The sequence below is a fragment of the Hypanus sabinus genome, chromosome 12, assembly GCF_030144855.1.
Source record: "Hypanus sabinus isolate sHypSab1 chromosome 12, sHypSab1.hap1, whole genome shotgun sequence".
In the NCBI taxonomy this organism is placed as follows: Eukaryota; Metazoa; Chordata; class Chondrichthyes; order Myliobatiformes; family Dasyatidae; genus Hypanus; species Hypanus sabinus.
The window spans coordinates 53,400,978-53,427,176 of record NC_082717.1 but is presented as its reverse complement, the minus strand read 5'-3'; the positions used below and the strand labels follow the sequence as shown (position 1 = coordinate 53,427,176).

At 40.8% G+C, this 26,199-nt stretch overlaps 1 protein-coding gene across 1 annotated transcript in view; it reads right to left on the bottom strand.

The window, feature by feature from the left end:
• Positions 1 to 7,245: 7,245 nt before the first annotated feature.
• The window catches only part of LOC132402882 (acylphosphatase-2-like), a 122,581-nt gene continuing 103,627 nt past the window's right edge, over positions 7,246 to 26,199 (bottom strand). Inside the window, exon 4 of the mRNA XM_059985937.1 lies at positions 7,246 to 7,645. Within this exon, the coding sequence (XP_059841920.1) occupies positions 7,531 to 7,645 (115 nt within the window). The 3' untranslated portion in view covers positions 7,246 to 7,530. The remainder of the gene's footprint in view (positions 7,646 to 26,199) is intronic.

Below are 26,199 nucleotides of genomic sequence, written 5' to 3'. Positions count from 1 at the left end.
AGCTCCCTAGCAGTGGGCGTCTTTGGAACTTCCCTCTGCACAGAATATCTTAAGGCAGAAGGAGGAGTCTTAATGATTAAGAGGGGCAACATTACACATCAGATAAGCCATGGTCAGAAGTAATGACAAAGCAGGTTTGTGGAACTAAGTAGAAATCTACTTCTACTTTGTATGTTCATATGTGCACTGCCTATAAGTATTCATAACCCCGCCCCCCCCCAGGATTTTCTTGTTTTACTGTTTTACAACATTGAATCACAGTGGATTTAATTTGACTTTTTTGGACACTGATTCTTTAGTGTCAAAGTGTAAACACATTTCTACAAATTTGTCTAAGTTTATTATAATGATTAAATACAAAATAATTGGTTGCATAATTACTCACCCCCTTCAAGTCAGTATTTAGTAGATGCATGTTTGGCAGCAATTAGTCTGTGTGGATAGGTCTCTATCAGCTTTGCACATCTGGACACTGCAATTTTTCCCCATTCTTCTTTACTAAACTGCTCTGCTCTGTCAGATTGCATGGGGGTCGTGAGTGAACAGCCCTTTTCAAGTCCAGCCACAAATTCTCAATTGAATAGAGGTCTGGACTCTGACTTGGCCACTCCAGGACTTTGTTGTTTTCTTTTAGCCATTCCTGTGTAACTTTGTCTTTATGCCTGTGGTCATTGTCTTGCTGGAAAACAAATCTTCACCCAACTCACAGGTCTCCTGCAGACTGCATCAGGTTTTCCTCCAGGATTTCCCTGTATTTTTCTGCATTCATTTTAACCTCAACCTTCATAAGCCTTCTGGGGCCTGCTGCAGTGAAGCATCCCCAGAGCATGATGCAGCCTCCACCATGCTTCACAGTAGGGATGGTGTGTTTTTGATGATATGTGGTGTTTGGCTTATGCCAAACATAGCATTTTGAGCCAAAAAGCTCAATTTTAGTTTCATCAGACCATAGAACTTTCTTCCAGCTGACTTCAGAGTCTCCCACATGACCTCTGGTAAACTCTAGCTGAGGCTTCATGTGAGTTTTGTTTTAAACAGTGGCTTTCTCTTTGCCCCCTTCCATAAAATTGCAACTTGCAACAGTTGTATACACAGTCTCTCCCATTTCAGACACTGAAGCTTGTAACTCCTCCAGAGTTGTCATAGGTCTCTTTGTGGCCTCCTTCCCTTGTTCCCTTCTTGCCTGATCACTCAGTTTTTGAGGACAGTCTGCTCTAGGCAGATCTACAGCTGTGTCATATTCTTTCTATTTCTTGATGATTGACTTAACAGTACTCCAAGGGATATTCAGTGTCTTGGAAAATTTTTGTATCCACCTCCTGACTTGTGCTTTTCAATAACCTTTTTGTGGAATTGCTCGGAGCGTTCTTTTGTTTTCATGGTGTATTTTTTGCCAGGATACTGACTCACCAGCAGTTGGACCTTCCAGATGCAGGTGTATTACTACTGTTATGAATGTACCACAGCTTTGAGGGGCCGAAGGGTGCGGGGTAGCCCCCTCCTTTGTGAGAACCATAAGATCACTATTGAGTCAGTTCAGGAGACCCAGGAAATGAGAAAGAGATGTGCGGAATGTCTCGTTTCCCCGGCGATGTAAAGCTACGGGACATGGCCATTGTCACCGGAAGGCGAATTTGTGGATTGGAGATTATGCTACGTGAACGCTCTCAGGCAAAGTGGGCTGGTTGAGGGAGGGATTGCATCACCCCCAACCTGATTGACATCTACGACCCTGCGAGTCAGGATAAAAGAGGGTCTGTAGGAACAGCCCCTCAGACACACCAGAAGAAACGTTAAGCAACCACATAACAGCAGGAAGTCATCTTAAGGAGGCCACGTGCGTTCAGTTCCATTGCTGGAACTGGTGGCTGGAACCACGGAAAATGGCTTTTAGCTAACAACGGGGAAACCCACTCCCCTGACTCAACGGATTGGCATCATAAAAGACCTGGGCAAGTTTAAACCGCCTCTCTCTTAAACCCAAAACGCTGCAGCTTGAACGAACTAACAGTGACTGTTACATTTCCATCGGACAATACATTATCCCCTAGACAACGATAGAGCTATTTCTTATTGGTTATTATTATACCCGCGCTTTAGATTTAGTAATGACGACGTACATTATCTGTATGTTGCATTAATCTTATTTTTGTGCCCCTTTATCAATAAATACTTTTAAAAATAGTACCATCAGACTTCAACGGACCTATCTTTGCTGGTAAGTGACCCAGTTACGGGTTTTCGTAACAAAATTGGGGTTCTTGTCTCGAGATTTGACACCAAATTGGGGGGCCAGTGAATCGGGCTTGTAAGTCCAAACTTGGATCTGGTTACGCGGGTAGCCAGACAGGAAACCAGCAAAGATGAATGTGGGTGAATTTATAGAAAACCCAACTCTGGAGGCGCTAGAGGTGGCCACCAAATCAGACTTAATAAGTTTGGCGAAGGGGTTAAACCTCGAAGGGTTGAGGTTATCAATGAAAAAGCGGGAGGTGCGAAGGGCCATAACTCAGTATTATATTGGGAAGAATGTGATTGCAGCTGAGGTATTGGAAAATATCCCTGAAGAGGTACCAGCTAGTGAGACGGCTCAGTTAGAATTGGAGAAATTAAGGTTGGAACATGCAATTCAGTTAAAGCAGCTGGAGGCAGCTGAGAGAGAGAAAGAGAGGGAAAGAACCGAGAGAGAGAGAAGGAGAGGGAGTATGCGCTCCAGCTAAAGGAGTTAGAGGTGAAACGAGAGCATGAAATGCGGTTAAAACAGCTGGAGACAGCTGAGAAAGAGAAACAGAGGAAACATGACTTGGAGATGGAGAAGTTACTGCAGGAGCCACGAGTTCCGGGGTCAGACCGAGAGGAGTGGTTCAATGTTAGTCGAGAGTTGAGGTTAGTCCCTCCGTTCGAGGAGACGGATGTTGATAGTTATTTCTTGCTTTTTGAAAAGGTGGCAGTGAATCAGAAGTGGCCCAGAGGTCAGTGGGTGGCGCTGTTACAAAGTGTGTTAAAGGGGAAGGCACAGCGGGCATATACGGCGTTGGCCATGGAGGAGGGAAAGGAGGAGAGTTATGACAAAGTAAAGGCGGCCATTCTCTGGAGTTATGAGCTAGTACCTGAGACGTACAGACAAAAGTTTAGAAATTTAAAGAAAGGGTGGAATCAGACGTATACCGAGTTTGCCTAAGAGAAAGGTGTGCTCTTGGACCGGTGGTGCACTGCAGAGAGAGTGGAAGAGGATTATGGGCGTCTCAGGGAGATAATTCTGACTGAGGAATTTAAAGGTTGTGTTTCGGAGGATATCTGGAAGTATTTGAATGAGAAGCTGAATAAGTCCATCTCAGAATTTGCTAGGTTCGCAGATGAATATGCCCTAACCCACAAGGCAAAGTTTTCCTCAAATAAAAGTTCCCAGAGAGACCGTGGGAACGATCGAGAAAGTCCACTGGCTGAGGCAGAGGTCCCACCGGAAGCTAGTGGTAAGGTTGAGGGGGAAAGGCCAGACGGCCAGAGATTTCTAGGCTTGACCTGTTTTAATTGTGGAAGGGGGGGGGGCATGTTGCATCTCGGTGCTTTGCTCCGAGGAAAGAGACAGGAAAAGGGAAAGCAGCAGTCCCTATCGGATGTGCCGTGGTAATCAGTAAATCGACAAGAGAGCCCCGGGTAGACAGAGTACGAGAAGGGTCTGAGACTTGTCTGTCACATGGAACCGTGTCTGTGAGGGAGGGAGACACACCAGTTCCAGTACGGATCTGGAGAGACACGGGGGCTGAGCTGTCGTTGATCAGCAGTAAGGTACTAGAGTTTGGTCGCAAGATGAGAATGGTAGCTGTGAAGGGAATAAGTAAAGGGACAGAAATGGTGCCCTAACATAAGGTCATTATGGATTGTGAGCTGGTATCTGGACCAGTTGAAATAGGGGTGTGATCAGAATTCCTGAGAACTGACGCGGATGTCCTTCTCGGTAACGATTTAGCAGGTGGTAAGGTTTGGGCGGCCATGATGCCGACACGCCAGCCAGTGAGCGCTGTGGCCCTGCCCCTAGATTCCAAGATCTATCCCACATGCGCGGTCACTCGCCGCATGTCGAGAGAGGCAGCTGAGAATGAGAGCAGTTTAAATCTGGCCACTTTTGATTTGGCCGAGACGTTTCTACCAACCCTGTACCACGAGGGTTTAGAGGGTGGTAAAACGAAGAGTAGTAAAGTGAAAGAGGGTAAGGGAGCGGAGGTAGATCTTCCCTTAGCGAGGAGAAAGGTCCTGGAGGCAGAAAATAAAGATGAGGAACCGATAGAGCGGTTAAGAGGTCCAGAGTGGACTAGGATGATCTGTCTGGTTTGGCAGAACTGTTCGAAGAAGTTGAAAATTCTAAAGGTGTTCCCGATAATGAAATGAGGGCAGTCCTAGATGAAAAGGGTGCCCTTGCCTTGAAGAAGTCTGCTGGGTTGGCAGATGAGGTTGTTTCAGCCCGCAGGGTTGAGTTTACTCCGGAAGGGAGTTGCCCAGAGAGTAACTGGGAGGATCGGGGAAACTTAGAATTTGAAAAGGGTACGGGTATTGAAAGCCTGGAAGAGGCCAATGTCCCGGTTGAGTGTGTCCAAGATGGGGATGCACGTGGTACTGAACCTAGTAACGGAGCTCAGAAAAAGTCTGAGGTATTTGATTCCGTGGAACGGGGCAGCAGTCCTTGTGGGTCAGATAGACTTGGTTCAGTGAAGAAAGGGTTAACCTTGGTAATAGTGGGAAGTGACAGTTCCCAGGTGTTTGTGCTCAAAGGTGTATTAAAAGTTAATGCGGAGTTCAAAAGTGGGGAGATAAATATTATTATTGAAGGAAATGGGAAATCTGTAATTCCCAAATCGAATGAAGAAATTTTAAACGCTGCAGATCGCTTACCAATTAAGCCGGGAGATGACGGGGCCCCTCACGCTATTGTTATTCCAGAGTGTGGTGTGACAAGGCAGAATTTGAAATGCTGCTTGAACAAAGAGGTCGAACTGAAAACACATAGCCTGAAGGGTCCTGACGAGAGGGCTAGCCACCTGTGTAAAATTAAAGAGTTGGGTGGAAATTCAGAAGATGGTCTAAGTTTGGGACACGGTGTTGATAAAATAATTCCTATGGAAAAGGCGGGTGAGGGTTTATCTCGCCACATTACCCAAGCTCCCCACGTGGGAACTCACCGGAAAAGAGGCAACGGTTAATGGGGACGCCATTTTTAAATAGCAAAGCCGGTTGTACGGGATTTCGACAAAGCATGTGAATAATAAAGACAACCCCCTAGAAGCCTGCCTGTTAAGTCTGAAAACGACCGAAAGATTAGTATTTACATAAACTTTTGTAGATGCATGTAAGCTAAGATTACACCTCCTTAGTTTTGTTGCTGAAGGAAAGAAATAAAAATAGGTGGTTATTAAATTGAAGTCTGATGCTACAAGACTTTAGTAAGGTACAAGATGTTAAGATATTAAAGAAAGTGACACTGTAATCATTAACTGTTTAGATGCTGAATTGAATGTATAACTGTATTACTCTGTAAAAATAAACTTTTGTATTGTGTTAGATTTTAAAATCCTGTAAGACTCTGTACTATTTTGTTTTCACCGATGGTGAAAACACTTTGAAGAAAGGGGGTGTTATGAATGTACCACAGCTCTGAGGGGCCGAAGGGTGCGGGATAGCCCCCTTCTTTGTGAGAATCGCAAGATCACTATTGAATCAGTTCAGGGGTCCCAGGAAATGAGAAAGAGACGTGCGGAATGTCTCGTTTCCCCGGCGATGTAAAGCTACGGGACATGGCCATTGTCTCTGGAAGGCGAATTTGTGGATCGGAGACTATGCTACGTGAACGCCCTCAGGCAAAGTGGGCTGGTTGAGAGAGAGATTGCATCACCCCCAACCTGATTGACATCTACGACCCTGCGAGTCAGGATAAAAGAGGGTCTGTAGGAACAGCCCCTCAGACGCACCAGACGAAACGTTAAGTGACCACGTAACAGCAGGAAGTCATCTGAAGGAGGCCATGTGCGTTCAGTTCCGTTGCTGGAACTGGTGGCTGGAACCACGGAAAATGGCTTTTAGCTAACAACGGAGTCACTCCCCTGACTCAACGGATTGGCATCATAAAAGACCTGGGCAAGTTTAAACCGCCTCTCTCTTAAACCCAAAACGCTGCAGCTTGAACGAACTAACAGTGACTGTTACATTTCCATCGGACAATACATTATCCCCTAGACAACGACAGAGCTATTTCTTATTGGTTATTATTATACCCGCGCTTTAGATTTAGTATTGACGACGTATATTATCTGTATGTTTGCATTAATCTCATTTTTGTGCCCCTTTATCAATAAATACTTTTAAAAATAGTACCATCAGACTTCAACGGACCTCTCTATCTTTGCTGGTAAGTGACCCAGTTACGGGGTTTCATAACACTACTACAATTGATTCAAACACCATGCCCACACACAGATTTATACATAGCTAGGACACCTAAACTAATTATGTGACTTCTAAAATCAATTGGCTGCACAAGTGATGATTTGTTGTGTCATATTAAAGGGGGTGAATACTTATGCGATAAATTATTTTGTGTTTAATATTTGTAATAAATTTAGATAATTTTGTAGAGATCTGTTTACACTTTGACAGAAAAGTCTTTTTCTGTTGATTAGTGTCAAAAAGGCCAAATTAAATCCATTGAGATTCAATGTTGTAAAACAATAAAAAGTGAAAACTTCCAAGGGAGGGTGAATGCATTTTATGGGCACTGATTTGCAGTTAAACATTCCACAGCCCAGCTATATTTTGGTTTTCTGTTAGGATTTTTGTTGCTTTTTTACCTAGATGGTCTGATATGTCTAAAATCAATTTTTTTAAAATTTGAATTTAGTTAGGGTGAACCTTCCATAAGAAACTGAACATTGGCGGGAAAACTGATCAAAACCAGAGACTGTGTACTGTAGATTGGTGTCACATGAATTTGTACATTCACAAACCATATTTGTTCTTCATACCTGTTGCTGAGAGGCTTAGACATAGGCTATTATGTTTTATTAGAACCGCAGAATGTGCTTTCTACTACCCAAAACAAATGACACAACTAAATAAATTTTAAACATTTTAACTAGCTGCCCATCTTAAATAACATTTAAATATATATTTATATTTGCACAAGCTTTCAGAAATTAAAATACTTTAAAAACAATTTATGCACATTAAACCAACTTTATGACTACAATTGGAGGCAGCTGTCTGAAAAAATATTTATTTTTAATATGATGAATGTGTACTCTTAATAGCACCTTTTAAAAGAAAACCTCTTCTGCAGTTCTACAGAGGAGGATCCTTGTGTATATTAGTACAAGCTGTAACATGTCATCCTTTAATAGTAGATTATTGCAAATTTAACAATGAAGGGAGAGCTTTTCCAACAAGCAGCATAATTGCAATTAGAGGCACTCAGCTGAACATGAAGACAGCTAATAGGATTCCAAATGGCTCTGAGCTGAGGACTTATATAAGATCACACTCTCAGTATCTGGTGGTGAAATTGCTAAAATCCAGTTTGCTGATCTCTTTCTCGTTTGAAAACTGTGCCTGATGAATCCGTGAACTTGGACTTCCCACTTTGCTCAGCCAGTGCTTCCTGTGAAGGAAATGAAAGGATCATAATTTTTTTATTACCATCATCATTTTAAAATTTATTCCCCATGTCCCCCTTTAATTTTCTAGAATGAGGTCCAGGCTGGTAAATGTTTAACCACTGGATAGAAATTTGTAATTCCAGTTTCATTAACATTCCACCTAATTTATTTTTCCTTTTGGTATCTATTCTGATAGTACAGAAGTTACACCTGCTTTTGCATTTGCAATTAAACTGTATAATTAATACATTGTATTTTAAAACTAGTGATATGCAATAAGAATACTTATCAGTACCTTAGCACTTAATGATTTCTGCACTCCAATGCACAAGTTCCTTATTTTTTAATCCCTCGCCATTGAAAAAGATGTTCCATTTTATCTTACTTGGTTCCAGAGTGGATGACCTCACACTTGCCCACAATGAATGTTGTCTGACATTGTATGACCTCCTAACTTAATTTGCCTTTTTGAATGGATTCTAAATTAGTTTGCAGATAACATTCTGCTTTTGTTTAAAGCCATTCTCATTCCAACATGTCGGTTCACAGCTGACTCTACTGTCATGATGAAGCCACTCTCAGGTTAGAGGAGCAACACCACATCACCTCACAACATGAACATAAATTTCACTAAATTCTGGTAATTTTTCCCCTACCCACCTCTCTTTTTTTCTTTTTAGCTATCCTCTTACTCCTTCTGTTCTCCATACCTGCTTTTACATCCCTCTTTTGCCCTTCCTCCTTCCCTTTCTCCCTGTACTCTCCTAACAGAATCCTTCTTTGTTAGCCCTTTACCTTTTGCACCTACCACCTACTAGCTTCTGACTTCATTCCATCCTCTCCTATCCACCCACCTTTCCTCTCAGGTGGCATAACGTATCTGCCAGCTTTTCCTTCCCCCACCTTTGTATTCTGGCTTCAGTCCTGATGAGGAGCCTTAACCCAAAAAGTGCTGTTTATTCCTTTCTATAGATGCTACCTGACCTGCTGAATTCCTCCATTTTGTGTGTGTTCCTCTGTTTAACTAAAGATATCTTCCAGTTTAGCATCATCTGCAATTTGAATATAAACCTCTATTTTTCTTCATTTATTTTTAGCTCAATGGGGAAAATATAAGACCTTGGCCCAAGTATAATCTATGGTGTGGAACCTAATGAAATATCTTCTGAAGTCCACACTAACACCATTCTCTAAACATTTAGTTATCTCCTATATTCTTGACTACCTCATTAAATGCAACTAGATTAATAGGACATGATCTAATTTATGAATTTGTGGTCTTTCCTGGACTTTCCATTTGTCCTTCAATATTGTAACATTCGCAGCTATCCAATCCAAAGGCATATTTATGCTCCAACCCTGGCCTCCAGTTCTGAGTCTTGTGTTGGAAATGGAGGTCAGACACGTTGGCATCTTTCCTCCAGGTACTTACCTGACTTTCATATTGCAATGCGCTGACCGGGTAAAGGGAAAAAGTTTACTCACACACTTAATCTAACTGAAGAGTCTCTTCAGAAGGCTAGAGGATATGATCACCAGCATTTGTATTGAGTTGGTTTTAATCAAGCAGGCAGACTGGAAACATAACTTGACTTCAATATTTACAAGTCTAAAGAGGGAAAAGGTAAGCTATTGTTGCCTTTAACTCCTGAAGGTGGCATTTATGATGTTGGCCAGTGATTAAATCTGCTGAATATTCATGATCTGAATATTAAGAATTCTCATTAAGGTAAATATATTAGAGTGTTCTCTTTTTTGGGTAGACTATGGAAGCTACAGATGTCTGAGATGTTAGGAAGAGACAACATCATTAAAAGAGAAGAAATATTCTCTATTTTAAATGTTGATTATCTTGGACTGTTTTGCAAGTTTTTCTTTATTATCGAACTTCTTGATAGGTTACTTATCACAATTTCAGCAAATGAAACCAACAGCATTGGAGACTGGGATGTCATATATTCCTAATGCTTGAACAGTCATGTGACTACATCATCAAATTCTGAAACTTATTCAAAAGCAGAAACTCCATTCTTATCTAAACTATTTGACCCCAAGATCAAGAAGTGAAATGAAATTTTAAATTTGCATTCTCATGTAGTTGTAAAACTTCCAAATCAAGGACACAGTTTTAAAACGGTGGGAAATGTATGGCTGTGGTCTGAATCAAATATCAACCATCTTATCATCCGTGGCACGATGTCCTAATGATTTTAACAGCATCCAACATTAGAACTCACAGGGAATTATTAGCTCACCGATTGCAGGGTGGAGATATCAGCTGGAAGGATAGTGGCGCCAGAAATTCAGAGACCGATGCCAGATAGTGGTTGGAAGGGAACTGTTGTTAGGGAGCGGATATGGAAGCAATTCAGAGTTTTCCAATGACATCTTAAGGGCTACTCACTTACTCAGACCACAAGGAAAATAATTTCTGTCTGTTCATTATTCTTCCCTATGCAAAAGTATGAATGAAACTGCACTTGATATTCTTGGATCAGATTGGACTCTGTTGCCTTGTGGCACAATAAGCAGCCTTATTCTTCATTGTGAGAATGGGTTAAAAAAGGACCTCATAGCTCACTATAGGGGCTGTTATGGTCTGTGGTCTGTATAGCCCTGTTCCATATTGTGTGGTGTATTTCACTCTACCAAAATCTATTCACTCTTAATGTTAATCATTCCAATACAATCCAGAATAACAGATGACAAGTGGTTTTGTGCATGAATGTATAAAGTATAGGTTCTCTCATCTCCAAAAACTTATTAATTATTTATCAATGGCTGAGTCCTTCGTCCATATCCCAGGAGTGCTTCAAAAATTACTAGTACTGCATTGTGTTAACTGTAACACAGGTTTATCTATGTGTGTATATATTAAAGCTCTGAAAATGATTTGTACATCTGCTTCAGGTACCCTTCTGCAATTTGATTTAAAAGAAAGTTAACTTTTGCATAGGTTTAACCAGATATAGCTTTTCCTTTTACTTCCTGCAGAGGTAAGAATGCTGCCTATACATCAAGGACGGGCATTAATAGTGATCTTTCAAGAATGATTAGATTCTGGAATGGTTCCAGAGGATTGGAAAATTGCAAATGTCACTCCACTCTTAAAGAAGGGAGCTAAAAGGCAGGAAATTATACAGCAGTTAGCCTGACTTCAGTGGTTGGGAAGATGTTGGAGTCCATTATTAAGGATGAGGTTTCAGGGTACTTGGAAGCACAAGACAAAATAGGTCAGAGTCAGCAAGGTTTCCTGAAGGGGAAATCTTGCCTGACAAATTTGAAGAGATAACAAGCAGTATACACAAAGGAGAGTCAGTGGATGTTGTGTTCTTGGATTTTCAGAAGGCCTTTGCCAAGGTGCCACACAGGAGGCTGCTAACAAGGTAAGAGCCCATTGTATTGCAGGAAAGACACTAGCATGGAAGAACATTGTCTGATTGGCAGGAAGCAAAGACTGGGATTAAAGGGGTCTGGTTGACTGCCGGTGGCTAGGGTGTTCTGCAGGGGTGCAGTGTTGGGACCCCATCTTTTCACGTTTAATGTCAATAATTTGGATGATGGAATTGATGGTTTTGTGGCTAAATTTGCAGACAATGCGAAGATGGAGTGGCAGGCAGTTCTGAGGAAACAGGGAAGATGTGGCAAATGGAATATAGTGCAGGGAAGTGTACAGTCATGCACTTTGGTAGAAAGAAGAAAAGATGCAGACTATTTTCTAAATGGGAGAAAATTCAAAAATCAAAGGTGCAAAGGGACTTAGAAGTCCTTGTGTAGGTTTTCCTAAAAGTTAACCTGCATGTTGAGTCATAAGTAAAGAAGACAGATGTAATGTTAGCATTCATTTCAAATGGACTAGAATATAGAGCAAGGATGTAATGCTGAAGCACTTCAAGGCACTGGTCAGACTGCACTTGGAGTACTGGAAGCAACATAGGGCCCTTTATCTGAGAAAAAGATGTGCTGGCATTGCAGAGGGCCCAGAGGAATTTCACGAGAATTATTCCAGGAATGAAAAGGTTAATGAATCAGAATCAGGGTTAATATCACTGGCATATCTTGTGAAATTTGTTGCTTTGCAAAAGCAGTATACTGCAATACATAATAATACAAATTATAAATTACAATAAGTATATATAAAAAAGAAAATTAAATTAAATAAGTAGTACAAAAAGAGAAAATTTACTGTGGTAGAGTTTGTGGGTTCATTGCTCATTCGGAAATCTGATGGTGGAGGGGAAGAAGCTGTTCCTGAAATACTGAGTGTCTTCAGGCTCCTGTACCTCCTCCTTGATGGTAGCAATGAAGGGAGGGTGTCTTTAATGATGGATGTCGCCTTTTTGAGGCATCATCATTTGAAGGTGTCCATGATGCTGAGGAGGTGAGTGGAGCTGGCTGAGTTTACAACTTTCTGCAGCCTTTTCTGATACAGTGCAGTAGACCCTCTATACCATAGGTGTCAAACTCAAGGCCCACGGGCCATATCCGGCCCGGCGTACAATTATATCCAGCCCGCGAGATCATTTTAGATGGATCTATTATTTTAATTATTAATGGCCTGGCGATATGAAGCCTATGATTGTAAGTTAATACCAATCATAAAAATAATGCTTGCTCAGCAGTCTTCTTCATAAGAAACAGAATTTGTGAACTGAAACACTTTGTAGTTATAGCAGAGACTGAGACACATGAGAACAGGCTGAAAAGGAGGCAATGAAAGCTGCGTTCGCACGCGTCCAACTGATCCGGCCCGCATGAAGCTGCATTTTGCCCAATCCGGCCCGTGACCTAAAATGAGTTTGACACCCCTGCTCTATACCAAACCAGTTAGAATACTCTCCACATTACACGAGTAGAAATTTGCCAGTATCTTTGGTGACATGCCAATTCTCCTCAAACTTGTAATGAAATACAGCTGCAGTCATGCCTTCTTTTTTGGGCTCAGTATTGATCCTCATAGATGTTTGCACCCAGGAATTTGAAACTGCTCACCCTTTCCACTTCTGATCCCTTGATGAGGACTGGTGAATGTTCTCTTGACTTCCTCTTCCTGAAGTCCACAATCAGTTCCTTGGTTTTACTGACATTGAATGCAAGGTTGTTGCTACAACACCACTCAACCAGCTGATCTATCTCATTCCTTTACACCTCCTCGTCACCACTTGAAATTCTGCCAACAATAGTTGTGTCATCAGCAAATTTATAGACAGCATTTGATCTGTGCCTACCCACACGATTGTGGGTGCAGAGGGAGTAGAGCAGTGGGCTAAGCACACATCGGTAAAGTGCACCATTGCTGATTGTCAGTGAAGAGGAGATGTTACTTCAGACTGTGGTGTCCCGGTGAGAAAGTCAAGGATCCAGTTACAGAGGATGCACAGAGGCCCAGGTTCTGGAGCTTGTTGACTGGAACTGAGTGTTTGATAGTATTAAACGCTGAGCTGCAGACAATAAACAGCAGCCTGATGTAGGTATTGCCATTGTCCAAGTGATCAAAGGCCAAGTGGAGAGCTAGTGAAACTGGATCAGCTGAAGACCTATCATGGCAATAGGTAAATTGCAATGGGTATGAGGAGCATTTGAGGGTCAATGGCGTTTAGAAGAATAAGGGGGGAATTTCAATAAAACCTATTGAATATTGAAAGGCCTTGACAGAGTGGACGTGGAGAAGATGTTTCCTGTAGTGGATGAGGTTAGGACCAGAGGGCACAGCCTCAGAAGAGAGGAACATCCATTTAGAACAGAGATGAGGAGGAATTTCTTTAAGATTTAGGATTGTTTAAAGTCGGTTCTTGTACAGAAGTGTATAAGAATGAAATAATTGTTACTCTGGATTTGTTGCAGCACAAACCCCCCCCCCCCACAAAAGATGGTGAACATAATAATAATAATAAAAATACACAATAAATATAAATACATAAAATAAGATAGTTTATATGCACAAGTTGATTGTATATCCATAAAGTGACCCTAGACATAAGAGTGTCTGCCCATAAGGTGACTGACAGGAAATCATAAAGCAGTTGTGTTTAGGGGTGTGGAGGGGTGGATTAGTGGGTGGAGGTATTAAACACCCTTACTGCTTAGGGGAAGTAAGTATTACTGAGGCTGGTGGTCCTGGCATGGATGTTATCTAGATGACTCCATGATGGGAGTAAGAGAAGCAGTCCATGAGCAAGGCGGGTGGAATCCTTTGTGATGTTACTGGCTCTTTTCCGGCACCTTTCTGTATACATATGTTCTTGATGGTGGGTAGGCTGGTGCCAGTGATGAAGTGGGCAGTTTTGACTACCCGTTGTAGAGTCTCCCTGTCTGCTGCAGCGCAGTGCAGTCCTACACTGTAGTGAACTGTGGAACTCATTGCCACAGATAGCTATGGAGGCCAAGTCATGGACTATACTTAAAAGAGAAGTTGACAGGTCTTGATTAGTCAAGGCATCAAAGATTACAGGGAGAAGGCTAGAGAAGGTGGTTGAGAGGGATAATAAATCAGCATGATGGAATGGTGGAGCAGGCTCAATGGAATGAGTGGCCTAATTCTCCTCTTATGTCTTATGTTCTTAAAGAAGAAGTATTTATAGATATAACACATTATAGTTATGAATATATTCATTATTGTCTTAATTATACAACAAAAATAGACTTGTAAAATCAATAACATAAAATATCAGACATCAATAAAAATTATTCTAGTTATTAAAACTACACTCAATGGCTACTTTATTAAGTACACCTGTAAACTTTCTTGTTAAAGCAATTAGCTAATACCTCCTGCATTCGATACATCCCTGCACTTGTATGTGGAGCTATCGGGAGCATCTCAGGTATATATGGCAGTGTTTTTTGAGCAGGAGGAGGAATACTGGAGAAATTACTTTACTGGTGCAAGCTTTTACACCTTTATACTTTTAAAATAAAGGGCCAAGATAGTTTAAAACTTTCCATGGCTGGTTTTGTAATCATTCCCAGAGCTTACTGTGGGCACTGAACAATCACGAAAGTCTTCCACCGTCACCCATCCACCAGCAACAGAGTGGAGAAAGCTATGAAAATGTACCTTGCTTTCTGCATTCCCTAAGCCAGGAACTGGATTTAAATTCCTTCAAACATAAACGTTAACAGATTTTTAGTGAAAGTGCCCTAAGCTCTTGGAAGAAAATAAAGTTGGCTCATGAAGATTAGCTGGAAGGCAGCGATTTTGTATTTCTTGTGTCTGGATTGTAAAGTGCGATGTGAAAAGGGCATCCATCAGCCTTGGAACAGAAATGCACAGAGGCCTAATTTCGTAAGAAAAAGTGAAATAAACAGTGAGGGTGAAGAATCTTGATGTGCCTAAGGCTGGTGGTACTTTTAGACACAATTTTAGGGCTAAAGAGTTCATAGGCACAGTTTGGCAGCTGGGAGGACCAGTGCTGGACTGAGTCGTGTGGAAATAATGAATCAGTCAGTGCAAAGTAAAAGAGGTAGGGTTAACATTGGAAAGCTTGTGTGCGACAGGTGTGACGGAAGTAGAGTGATGGAAAAAATGAGGCATTCAGAGATGAAAATGTGCCAACATACTAGAGTTTTTAAGTATTAATGACAGCTCGATTCAGCAACCATTTACTCCAATAATATGGAGCCCTGCTGAACGGAAATAGTGTTTGGAGAGATGGTGCCAATATGATGCAAACCTATAACTGGCCAACACTCTGCTTGTGTAAATATCTCACTGAGGGGTACAAAACTGTATTGAAAATAAACATTTTCCTTTGCTTTTTTTCAGATTTGACAGAATCCTGCAATTTAAATGTGAAGCATTGCTGTTCCCAAAATGTTGCCAGATCTGCTAAGTGATTTTCTATTTTTATTATTATTCACAGACTTAATTATGTAAGTGCCTCCTAGCTGAAAGCTTGTGATCATCCAATTCTTTATGTCTTTCCTTGCACCATGTTCCAGAATATGCAATTCCTAATTAAGCAATGCCTCAGTTTTAAAATAGTCATTCTTGTGTTTAAATCCCACCATGATCTTGCCAGTTCTCATTATTGTATTTCTCATTACTTTCAGCTGCCAAGAGCAACAAGGATTGCAGAGTTCAGTAACTATGGATGTTGAATGATTTAGTCAAAAATAAGGATGCATTTGTAAGTTTTAGGGAGCTGAAATCGGGCCCTTGAGTAACACAAAGGAAGCAGCAGAGAAACTAAACAGGGAACAAGGAGGGTCAAAAAGGGCCAAAGAATGAGAGAATCCTAAGGCATTTTGTACATGTCTGAGAAGCAAGAAGAGAGTGAGAGTGAGTGACAGAGAGATGGAGGTAGATATGGAGCCAAAGGAAATGGACAAGATTCCAACTGAGTATTTCGTATTGACATTCACCTAGAAAAAGGATACTAAGGATAACAAGATTAGGAAGGGCTAAGCTGATATTCTAGGGAATGTTGATAGCAAGGAGGAGTAAGTGCCGGGACTCTTGAACACCAAGGTGAATTAGTCCCCAGAGTCTGATGGGATCTACCACTGGTTATTGAGAGAAGCAAGAGAGGAGTTTGCTGGGGCATTGATCAAGAATTTTCTATCCACTTTATGGAGAGGATCTCAGCCTGAAATTGCATAGTTCATTTCCCTCCACAGATGCTGCCTGACCTGCTGAATTCCTCCAGTACTTTTTGTGTGTTATATCTGCTTTAATTATAGTTGACATTCCAATGGACTGGAGAATACCCAATGTTGTTCCTCTGTTTCAGAACAGCAATAGAGATAAACCAGGTAATTAGAGACTGATGAACCTTATATAACTTGTAGGGAAATTACTGGAGGAATTTTTTAAGAATAGGATCTACTTACATGGACTTATTATGGATAATCAATTTATATAATTTCAGGTCGCCCCTCAACTTGGAATTATCAAGTTTGTCCAGCCTCTCCTTATAACTAATACTCTTTAATTCTAGTAGCATCCCAGTAAAACTCTTCTGCTTGTACAAATTTAGGATTGAGTTTTTTGAGGAGGTGACAAAATGAACTAAAGTGGGCAGAGAATATGTACTTTAGTGAAGCTTTTGATAAAGTCCACCATGGTAGACTGATCTAGAAGATTAGACTGGATTCAAAATTGAGTTGATCATAGATAAAAGACAGAATAATAGTTCAGCAGAGGTTAGAAGGGCCGAGTGGCCTGTTTCTGTGCAGTAGTGCTCTACAACTACAACTCTATGACAAAGAGGGTGGGTAGTGGTGCAGAGGTGTATTATTCTGACTGGAATTCTATGATCAGTGGTATTCCACAAGGATCAGTGCTGGGATATTATTAAATGACTTGGATGAAAGAGTCACTGGGTTGATTAGTAAGCTTGCAGACAACAGAAAAATTGACAAAGTGAGAAAGCCTGTCAAAAGTTCATCAGCCCAATCGGAAATGTGAGCAGGGAAACACCAGATGTATGTTCCAATCTGGATAAATCTGTTCTGTGCTGCAATCTGGGAGGGCAAATGTCAGAAGTATTGAGTAAATGGCAGGACACTCAGGAGCACTGCTGTACACAGGGAATTTAGTGTGCAAATCAGAGCTTCCTGAAAGTGGAAACATGGGTCGGTAGTATGGTAAAGCAGGTGCACAGCATGCTTGACTTCATTGCACGGGGTGTAGAGTATAAACTGGAAGTCATGTTGCAACCATCTTAAACTTTGGTTAGTCCATATTACAGTATGTGGCAGATTTAGAGAGGGTGCAGAAGAGCTTCATCAAGATACTGCTTGGATTAGACAGTATTAGCTATAAGGAGTGGTTCGACAAACTTGGATTGCTTTCTCAGGAGTGTCAGGGACTGAAGGGGCGACTTGAAAGAGGTATTTAAAATTATGAGAGGTAACAATTGTCAGAATTGTTTTCCCAGAATGGGTATGTCAGAATGGGTCAACTTTAATGTGAGAAGGGGTGAGTTTAAAGGATATTTGTGAGGTAAGTCTTTTATCCAGAGATTATTTGGTGTTTGGAATGCATTGCTTGGGGAAATGGTGGAGACACCTACACAGGCAATGCTAAAACAGGCAGGAAATGGAAGGATATGTGCAGGCAGATGGGATTAGTTTGGATTGCCATTTTAGGCAGAGTAGACATGATAGTTCAAAGGTCTACTGCAGCACTCACTGTTCTAAAGCCTTTAGCCCTTGAACTTCCTCTGTGATTACATCTGTCTTGCAAGCTCACTTTCTACCTTTGATGTGTTACAAGGCAGCTATCTAAGTGTCTCTTTAAAAGAACAGATCTCTAATTGAGTCTAAAAATCTCTCAATTACGTTTTAGACTAATGAAAGCTATTAAATTAGCAACTACAGTAAGTTTTCTGAAAATGTTGTGTGTATAAATTGGGGCATAACTTTTCTTTGAAGAATCTGACAGGATCTATTATGATAGTTATGATTGATTTTAAGCAGTATGGTTACAATTTTAAGGCTTCCAAATTTCCTATCCATCTTTTCTCATTCTACCCTAACAAAACTTCACCAGTAAGTCATCCAGTAATTAGTAAAGTGGGAAAATTATTCCTCAGTAGTTAATTTCAGTGTTACTAAGAATATACATCCAGTGGCTACTTTATTACATTCACCTGTTCGTTAATGTAAATATCTAATAAGCCAATCACAAGGTAGCAATCTGATGCATAAAAGTATGCAGACCTGGTCAAGAGGTTCAGTTGTTGTTCAGACTAAACATCAGAATGGGGAAGAAATATAATTTAAGAGACTTTGACTGTGGAATAATTGTTGGCGCCAGATGGGGTGGTTTGATTACTTCAGAAACTGCTGATCTCCTGGGATTTTCACACACAAGTTTCTAGAATTTACAGAGAATGGTGGGAAAAAAAATTGAAAACATCCAGTAAGCGGCAGTTCTGTGGGCTTTGTTAATGAGAGAGGTCAGAGGAGAATGCTTATACAGACTAGTTCAAACTGACAGGAAGGCGACAGTAACTCAAATAAATACATGTTACAACAGTGGTGTGCAGAAGAGCATCTCTGAATGCATAAGACATCGAACCTTGAAGTGGATGGGCTACAGCGGCAGAAGACCACAAATATTTATTCAATGGTCACTTTATTAGGTATAGGAGGCATCTTGTATCTTCCTGTGAGTTTTAGCTTGATAAACCATACTGAAACATACAAGTGCTCTGGACACCAGCTCTGGTTTCAAGTCTACCTATGATCCTTAATACCATCTCCATCTCACCATATAGCCCACTGTGACCCATGTTGCACACCCATTCCCTATGCTGGTGCTCAAGCTCATATTTAGAGAGTGACTGAGATAGATGCTTAACAATGAGATCCCACAGTATCAGAGTTTTACTAGATACAGGATCACTAAGCAACATGGGAAACTGCTAAAGCACATGCTGCTTGTTTATTTCAACCACATCAAGCAGGCATGAGTGGTACATTTTCATCCATCTGCTTCACCTTTTCAAAAAGAGTGATTCATTTTCTTCACAGATTTAATCCCTTTACAGGTTCTCTGAAATTGTCTTCCCATAGAAACTTATGTCAATGAAGCCACTCCTTGACTTGAGGAAGGTATGCTTTCTTGACTTAATTCAGTAGTGGTTCTCCCACAGACTTCAGAGGATTAAGTTCTGGGATCTGCTCAGACAGTCCCTCAGAACTGAAAATGAGCTGCTTCCATTTCAATGTTATGGATTCTGATGAGCTGATGAGATCATGAGTGAAACATTGACTCTTCCAGAGAAGGCAGAAGAGGAGCCCAATGGAGCAGGTGGGTGGATAGCTTGTGAGGAATTACATTCCATCTGTATTACTCTTTAATATTTTGAAAATCTCTTACAAAAATTAAATTATTTATGTTTTCATCACTTCCACAATAGTGGTGGAAGTGGATACAAAGTGTCTTTTAAGAGATTCCTGGACTTTATCAGGATTGACGAAGGGTCTCAGCCCAAAATGTCAAATGCACTTCTTCCTATAGATGCTGCCTGGTCTGCTGCATTCCACCAGCATTTTGTGTGTGTTGCTAGTAACTCCCCTGTAATTCCATGGGTTTTTATATTGCTAAGCAGCCTCATGTGTGGCACCTTGTCAATGGCCTTCTAAAAATCCAAGAACACCACATCTACTGCATCTCCTTTGTCTACCCTGCTTGTAATTTCCTCAAAAAATTGTAGTAGGTTCATCAGGCAGGATTTTCCTTTCAGGAAACCATGCTGGCTTTGGCCTATCTTGTCATGTGCTTCCAGGTATTCCGTAATCCAATCCCTAACAATCGATTCCAACAACTTCCCAACCACTGATGTCAGGCTAACAGGTCTATATTTCATTTCTGCTGCGTCCCACCTTCTTAAATAGCAGAGTAACATTTGCAATTTTCCAGTCATCTGGTACAACCGCAATCTCTCCCGCTATTTCCTTCATAATCCGAGGGTGCACTCCATCAGGTCCAGGAGATTTATTCACCCTCAGACCATCAAGCTTCCTGAGCACCATCTCAGTTAGAATTTGCACTGCACATACTTCACTTCCCTGACACTTTTGAATGTCTGGTATACTGAAGATGTCTTTTACTGTGAAGACTGATGCAAAATACGCATTCAGTTCCTCTGCCATTTGTGTCTCTTATTACAATATCTCCAGTGGCATTTTTTTATTGATTCTATATCTACCCTCAACTCTCTTTTACCCCTTATATACTTAAGGAAGTTTCCCAATCCTCTATCTTCCTACTAGCTTTGGCTTCCTTGTATGTCCTCTCTTTTGCTTTTACTTTGACTCTGCCTTCACTTGTCAGCCATGTAGTATCCATCTTCCATTTGAAAATTTCTTCTTATTTGGAATATAAGTGTGAAGTGGTTCATTTTGGTAGGTCAAATATGATGGCAGAATATAGTATTAATGGTCAGACTCTTGGAAGTGTGGAGGATCAGAGGGATCTTGGGGTCCGAGTCCATAGGACGCTCAAAGCAGCTGCGCAGGTTGACTCTGTGGTTAAGAAAGCGTATAGTGTATTGGCCTTCATCAATCGTGGAATTGAATTTAGGAGCCAAGAGGTAATGTTGCAGCTATATAGGACCTGGTCAGACCCCACTTGGAGTGCTGTGTTCAGTTCTGGTCGCCTCACTACAGGAAGGATGTGGAAGCCATAGAAAGGGTGCAGAGGAGATTTACAAGGATGTTGCCTGGATTGGGGAGCATGCCTTATGAGAATAGGTTGAGTGAACTCGGCCTTTTCTCCTTGGAGTGACGGAGGATGAGAGGTGACCTGATAGAGGTGTACAAGATGATGAGAGGCATTGATCGTGTGGATAGTCAGAGGCTTTTTCCCAGGGCTGAAATGGTTGCCACAAGAGGACACAGGTTTAAGATGCTGGGGAGTTGGTACAGAGGAGATGTCAGGGGTGGTTTTTTTTACTCAGAGAGTGGTGAATGTGTGGAATAGGCTGCCAGCAACTGTGGTGGAGGCAGATACGATAGGGTCTTTTAAGAGGCTTTTAGATAGGTACATGGAGCTTAGTAAAATAGAGGGCTATAGGTAAGCCTAGTAATTTCTAAGGTAGGGACATGTTCGGCACAACTTTGTGGGCCGAAGGGCCTGTATTATGCTGTAGGTTTTCTATGTTTTTGTGTTTCTATATCTGTCTTGCACTTCCTTCATTTTTTGCAGAAACTCCAGCCATTGCTGCTCTGCTGTCCTTCCTGTTAGTGTCCCTTTCCAGTCAACCTTGACCAGTTCCCCTCTCATGCCATCGTAATTTCCTTTATTCCACTGAAATACCGACACATTAGAATTTAGTTTCTCCTTCTCAAATTTCAAAGTGAATGCAATCATATTCTGATCACTATTCCCTAAGGGTTCCTTAACCTTAAGACAGACAGACAGACATACTTTATTGAGGGAAATTGGGTTTCGTTACAGTCGTACTAACCAAGAATAGTGTAGAAATATAGCAATATAAAACCATAAATAATTAAATAATAAGTAAATTATTTCAAGTGGAAATAATTCTAGGACCAGCCTCAGGCTCAGGCTCAGGGTGTCTGACACTCCAAGGGAGAAGTTGTAAAGTTTGATTGCCACAGGCAGGAATGTCTTTCTATGACGCTCTCTTATCACCTCCAGATCATTGCACAATACCCAATCCAGCACAGCCAATCCCCTAGTGGGCTCAACAACAAGCTGTTCTAAAAAGCCATCCCTTAGACATTCTACAAATTCCCCCTCTTAAGTTCAGTACTGGCCTGGTTTTCCCAATCCACTTTAATGTTAAAATCCCCAACAATTATCATGACATTGCCCTTCTGACACGCTTTTTCTATCTCCTGCTGTAATTTGTAATCCACATCCTGGCTGCTGTTTGGAGGCCTGTATACAACTGCCATTAGGGTCATTTTACCCTTGCCAATTCTTAACTCAACCCAAAGAGATTCTACACCTTCTTATGTCATCCCTTTCTAAGGATTTAATATTATTTCTTATACACAGGCCCACACCACCCCCCGCCTACTAACCTATCTTTCTGATACACCATATATCCTTTGACGTTCAGCTCCCAATGGCAGCCATCCTTTAGCCAAGTTTCTGAGATGGCCACAACATCATACTTGCCAATCTGTAGCTGAATTTCAAAATTGTCCATTTTATTTCTTATGCTGCGTACATTCAAATATAACACTTTCAAATATAACACTATTTGTTCCTTTCTGTTTTAACTGCACCACACTTCTCTTGCCCTGTAACTCATCCCTCTGGTTGTGATTATGCCTCATCTCCTGCCTGCCCTTTCTATCATCTCTCATTTTAAACTTCATACATTCTTGTAATATTTTTTTCTTCTGTGCTTCACTGAGAATTCTCATTGTTCTCCTTATTGATGTTAGATGACTGTGAAATAAATGTGTTCTTAATGCCTATTTGTGTCATAAAGAGATCAAATAGAACTTAATAAAACCAAGGAATGTAAAATGAGACAAACTTCTGTTGGTTGCTGTGACATGAAAGAATGTACGACTGACAAGGAGAATTACATTGTTGTAGTACAAGACCCAAAATATTTTGCTTTAATCCATTTGAAATTACCAAAACTAAGAAACATGTTAATACTAGTAATTCTAATATTACAGGTCGACCTTCTATAATCTGGAACCATTTGGACCTCAGGAGTGCCGGCTTAGTGAAAATGCCGGATGACAGAAGGATCACATTAAGCAATAGTTAACCGCCTCATCATACCTTTAAAATATCATGTAAATCAGTACAAGTTAGATAATAATGAAACAGAAATATTAAATGAGTAGCAAGTGAAATTTTAATAAAGTAATATACTGTACAGGCACAAATAAAATAAAGGGTACAGGTAAATGTACAGGAATTAACTTATAATTAACTAAGTTGGACTTCTAAAGTGATACATTTCATATACCTTCAGGCAAAGTTACATGTCTGCTAGTGTGGGGTTGTCAGGATCATCAACATCTTCATCTTGGAAAATGAGTGAAGCATCAGGAACTGGTGCTGAGACTGGCACAACAGTTTCTTCAAAAACTGTTGATGTTGGTGGCAGCGCATCTGGGTGAGCAGAAGCAGAAGTCAGAGAAAGAAGGTCTTCTATACACCACATTTCACCTGTCCGCCAGGAGGCTGGGGATTCGGCGCTGGGCTCATCCCTCTTCACTCGCAGTTACTGAGGGAATCCTCGTTAGTTTCTTTTCCTCTGCTTAGTTATATGCTTAAATTCAGTAGGTCGGCGTGTCTGATCTGAGGTCGTAGGTAGAAAATAACAGAGCGCTGGTTGGGCGACGCCGGAGGGCAGTGCGCGACTGCTGGCAGACGGGCTAGAAGGCGGACCGACCCAACGCACACCAGCTCCCCGGCTTCTGGCGGGTGAGACGGGCAAGTGTCGGGCAGCCGCACCCCTCACAAATATTAATAAATGCAGAAAAACAAGCAGAATTGCCTGTCTGTGCTTACAAGAGCGTACCAACACGTGAACAGATCTGGCGCAACCAAAACAATGCGCAGCAGATTGGTATGGTGGCCTGGGAAATTTGAAATCAGTGCCGGATTATCGAAGGAACCGGATTACAGTCGGATTAGTGAAGGTCGACCTGTATTTCAATACTAATACAAGTTGAGCACCCCTTATCTGAAATGCTTGGCCCAGAATCATTTTGGATTTTGGATTTTTCAGATTTTGGAATATATAATGAAGATAGCTTGAGATCACAATCATTTCCTGAATTTATGTACTACCGGTAAGCAGTCTTTGTCTGACACTTGGTCATCACACATACTTACTTAACAGTAAAAATTATTACATGCCATTAACATAATGAAAACATAATGTGTGCAGGGTAACAAAAGCAGCACAGCAGCATTGGAGAATACCTGAACACCAACAAACAACGGCAGGCTTTCAGTCTCCACCTGCAATGATGCTGTGTTTTGATTAAAAGGTTACAGTTTATTGTATCTGTATTTTACTTTTTTAGAAGTTTTATGTAAGGTATAAAAATAATCAGTATTGTAGACTTTTAATGCTGCTAGATTTTTGTGATCGACAGATACTTCATAAATTTATTGATGTGCCTTTTCTTTTATTTCTGCAACCAGCCTGCTGAGTATTCACAATTGCCTTCAATTCTCAATTCATCCTGATAGATCTTTGTTTGTTTCATGATGAGTATACCATTAAACGGCATATGTTCACTCCAACACTGACAAATCCACTCTTCCAATACACAATCAGGATCTTCATAATCCACTCTTTCAATACACAATCGAGATCTTCATGATCCACTCTTTCAATACATATTCAGGATCTTCATATTTCACTATCAGCTGTGTTTTTCAATTTTTCATTAACTTCTGTTCATTACATATGTGAGGTCACATCTCAGAAGTGTCTGTGGTATGCAGAGACCTGTGCATCCCCTTCCCAGCATCTTGTGGCATTTTCCATTTGCGATATTATGTCAGTGCTCAAAAAATTCATATTTCGGAGGATTTTGGATTTTTAAATGGACACAATTTATATACTATGGAAAGAGAAAGTTTAATAAATGTGTATTTTTGGAACAATTTAACTTGCTACCATTGTGAAGGTATTGGGTTCCCTGTCTGCAAATCCCTGAATTCACGAGATTTTATTGCTTACGGGTGGTTATACCATCTCCATATACTCTTCAAGGCCTGACCTACTTCTTTGTCTCGCTTCTGTGGCAATGTTTAGCTACCAATACTCACTTCTTGTCTGGTGGGTCCCCCTTCCCTCCCAAGGAGATACTTCCTGCTAATGAAGTAGCTTAAACATCGTTATTGTATTTTAATGATACACATTTGAATACAAATAATTCAAACACACTTAGCAGTCACAGAGGATTTCTAATTTATAAAAGAATTATAAAATAAAAATCTACAGATCTACAAAATCTACAAAAATTTCCAAACCTTGATACAATTCTTACGAACTGGAAATGGGCGAGTCACTTGTTGCAGAAACTGAAGGTTGCACAATGAATTCAATTATTTTTCTTGTACCCCATATTTCTGTCATTCTTGTCATTCCTAGCAATCCCTCCCTCCCAACACCTTCCTGATACTTACCCTGTTTTCCACTAGATGACATCATTTACATGTGATGCTTTTCAGATATCTTTGGTGGGACAAAGTAACTCACACAGATGGTCTTAAAAGTGTCTGGCAACTGAGATCCCAAACATCCACAATTAATACTGTGAAGGATGACCATCTGAGTACCCAAACACCCTAACTTGTAATCACGTTTGATGTGCTAAGTGACATAATGTTAAGGTATTGTGTTTGACTAATGCAAACAAGACTCCTGGTTACTTTACTTTGCAAGGCTGTGCCTCTAACTTCAAACTGGGGACTGGCTATTGCTTGCAACCAAAACAAAGAATATTTGTTAAAAGTTTGACTTTATCACTAACAGCTATGACCCTTTGGAAAGGTCACGCAGTTGTACTAGAAACCTCTTAGTCACTGGAGAGTGAATATCCATCACACCATCTCTGTGAAGATGTCTTCACTGGCTTGGCTTTGCAGTCTTGGTAGATAGTACTTGTGTCTACAGTTCCTCAAGGTCTTTATCTATCTCTAGCTAAGAAATAAAACTTCTGTCAAAAGATTTCATGTCCTGAATAGCAGGATGTTCAGTCTGAAGCTTTTCTTAAATTTGTCTTCTCAACACACTTGGTATGATAACTCTGTCCATAAGGCTGTCTTCAATACTTGAAGGTTTTTTAGTTCACTGCACTGTCATTCAAAGACACTGACTCAGATGCACATCCTTCCCGAGAACTGATGAATGGACCACAATCAGAAATGTTATTCAAATATTGTCATTGGTGGCATAAATGCCAAGGAAACCAAAATTTCTAATGTTCTCAGTGCTTGACCTGTAGTCTTCCTGTTGATTGAGTGTCATTTTCCTTGATGTGAAATCTGTTCTTTACATCTATGCTCCCAATTTATAATATATTTGTGTTCTTTTATTATAACTAGAATTTACAGAGCAATAACTCAGAATCATGGAGATCT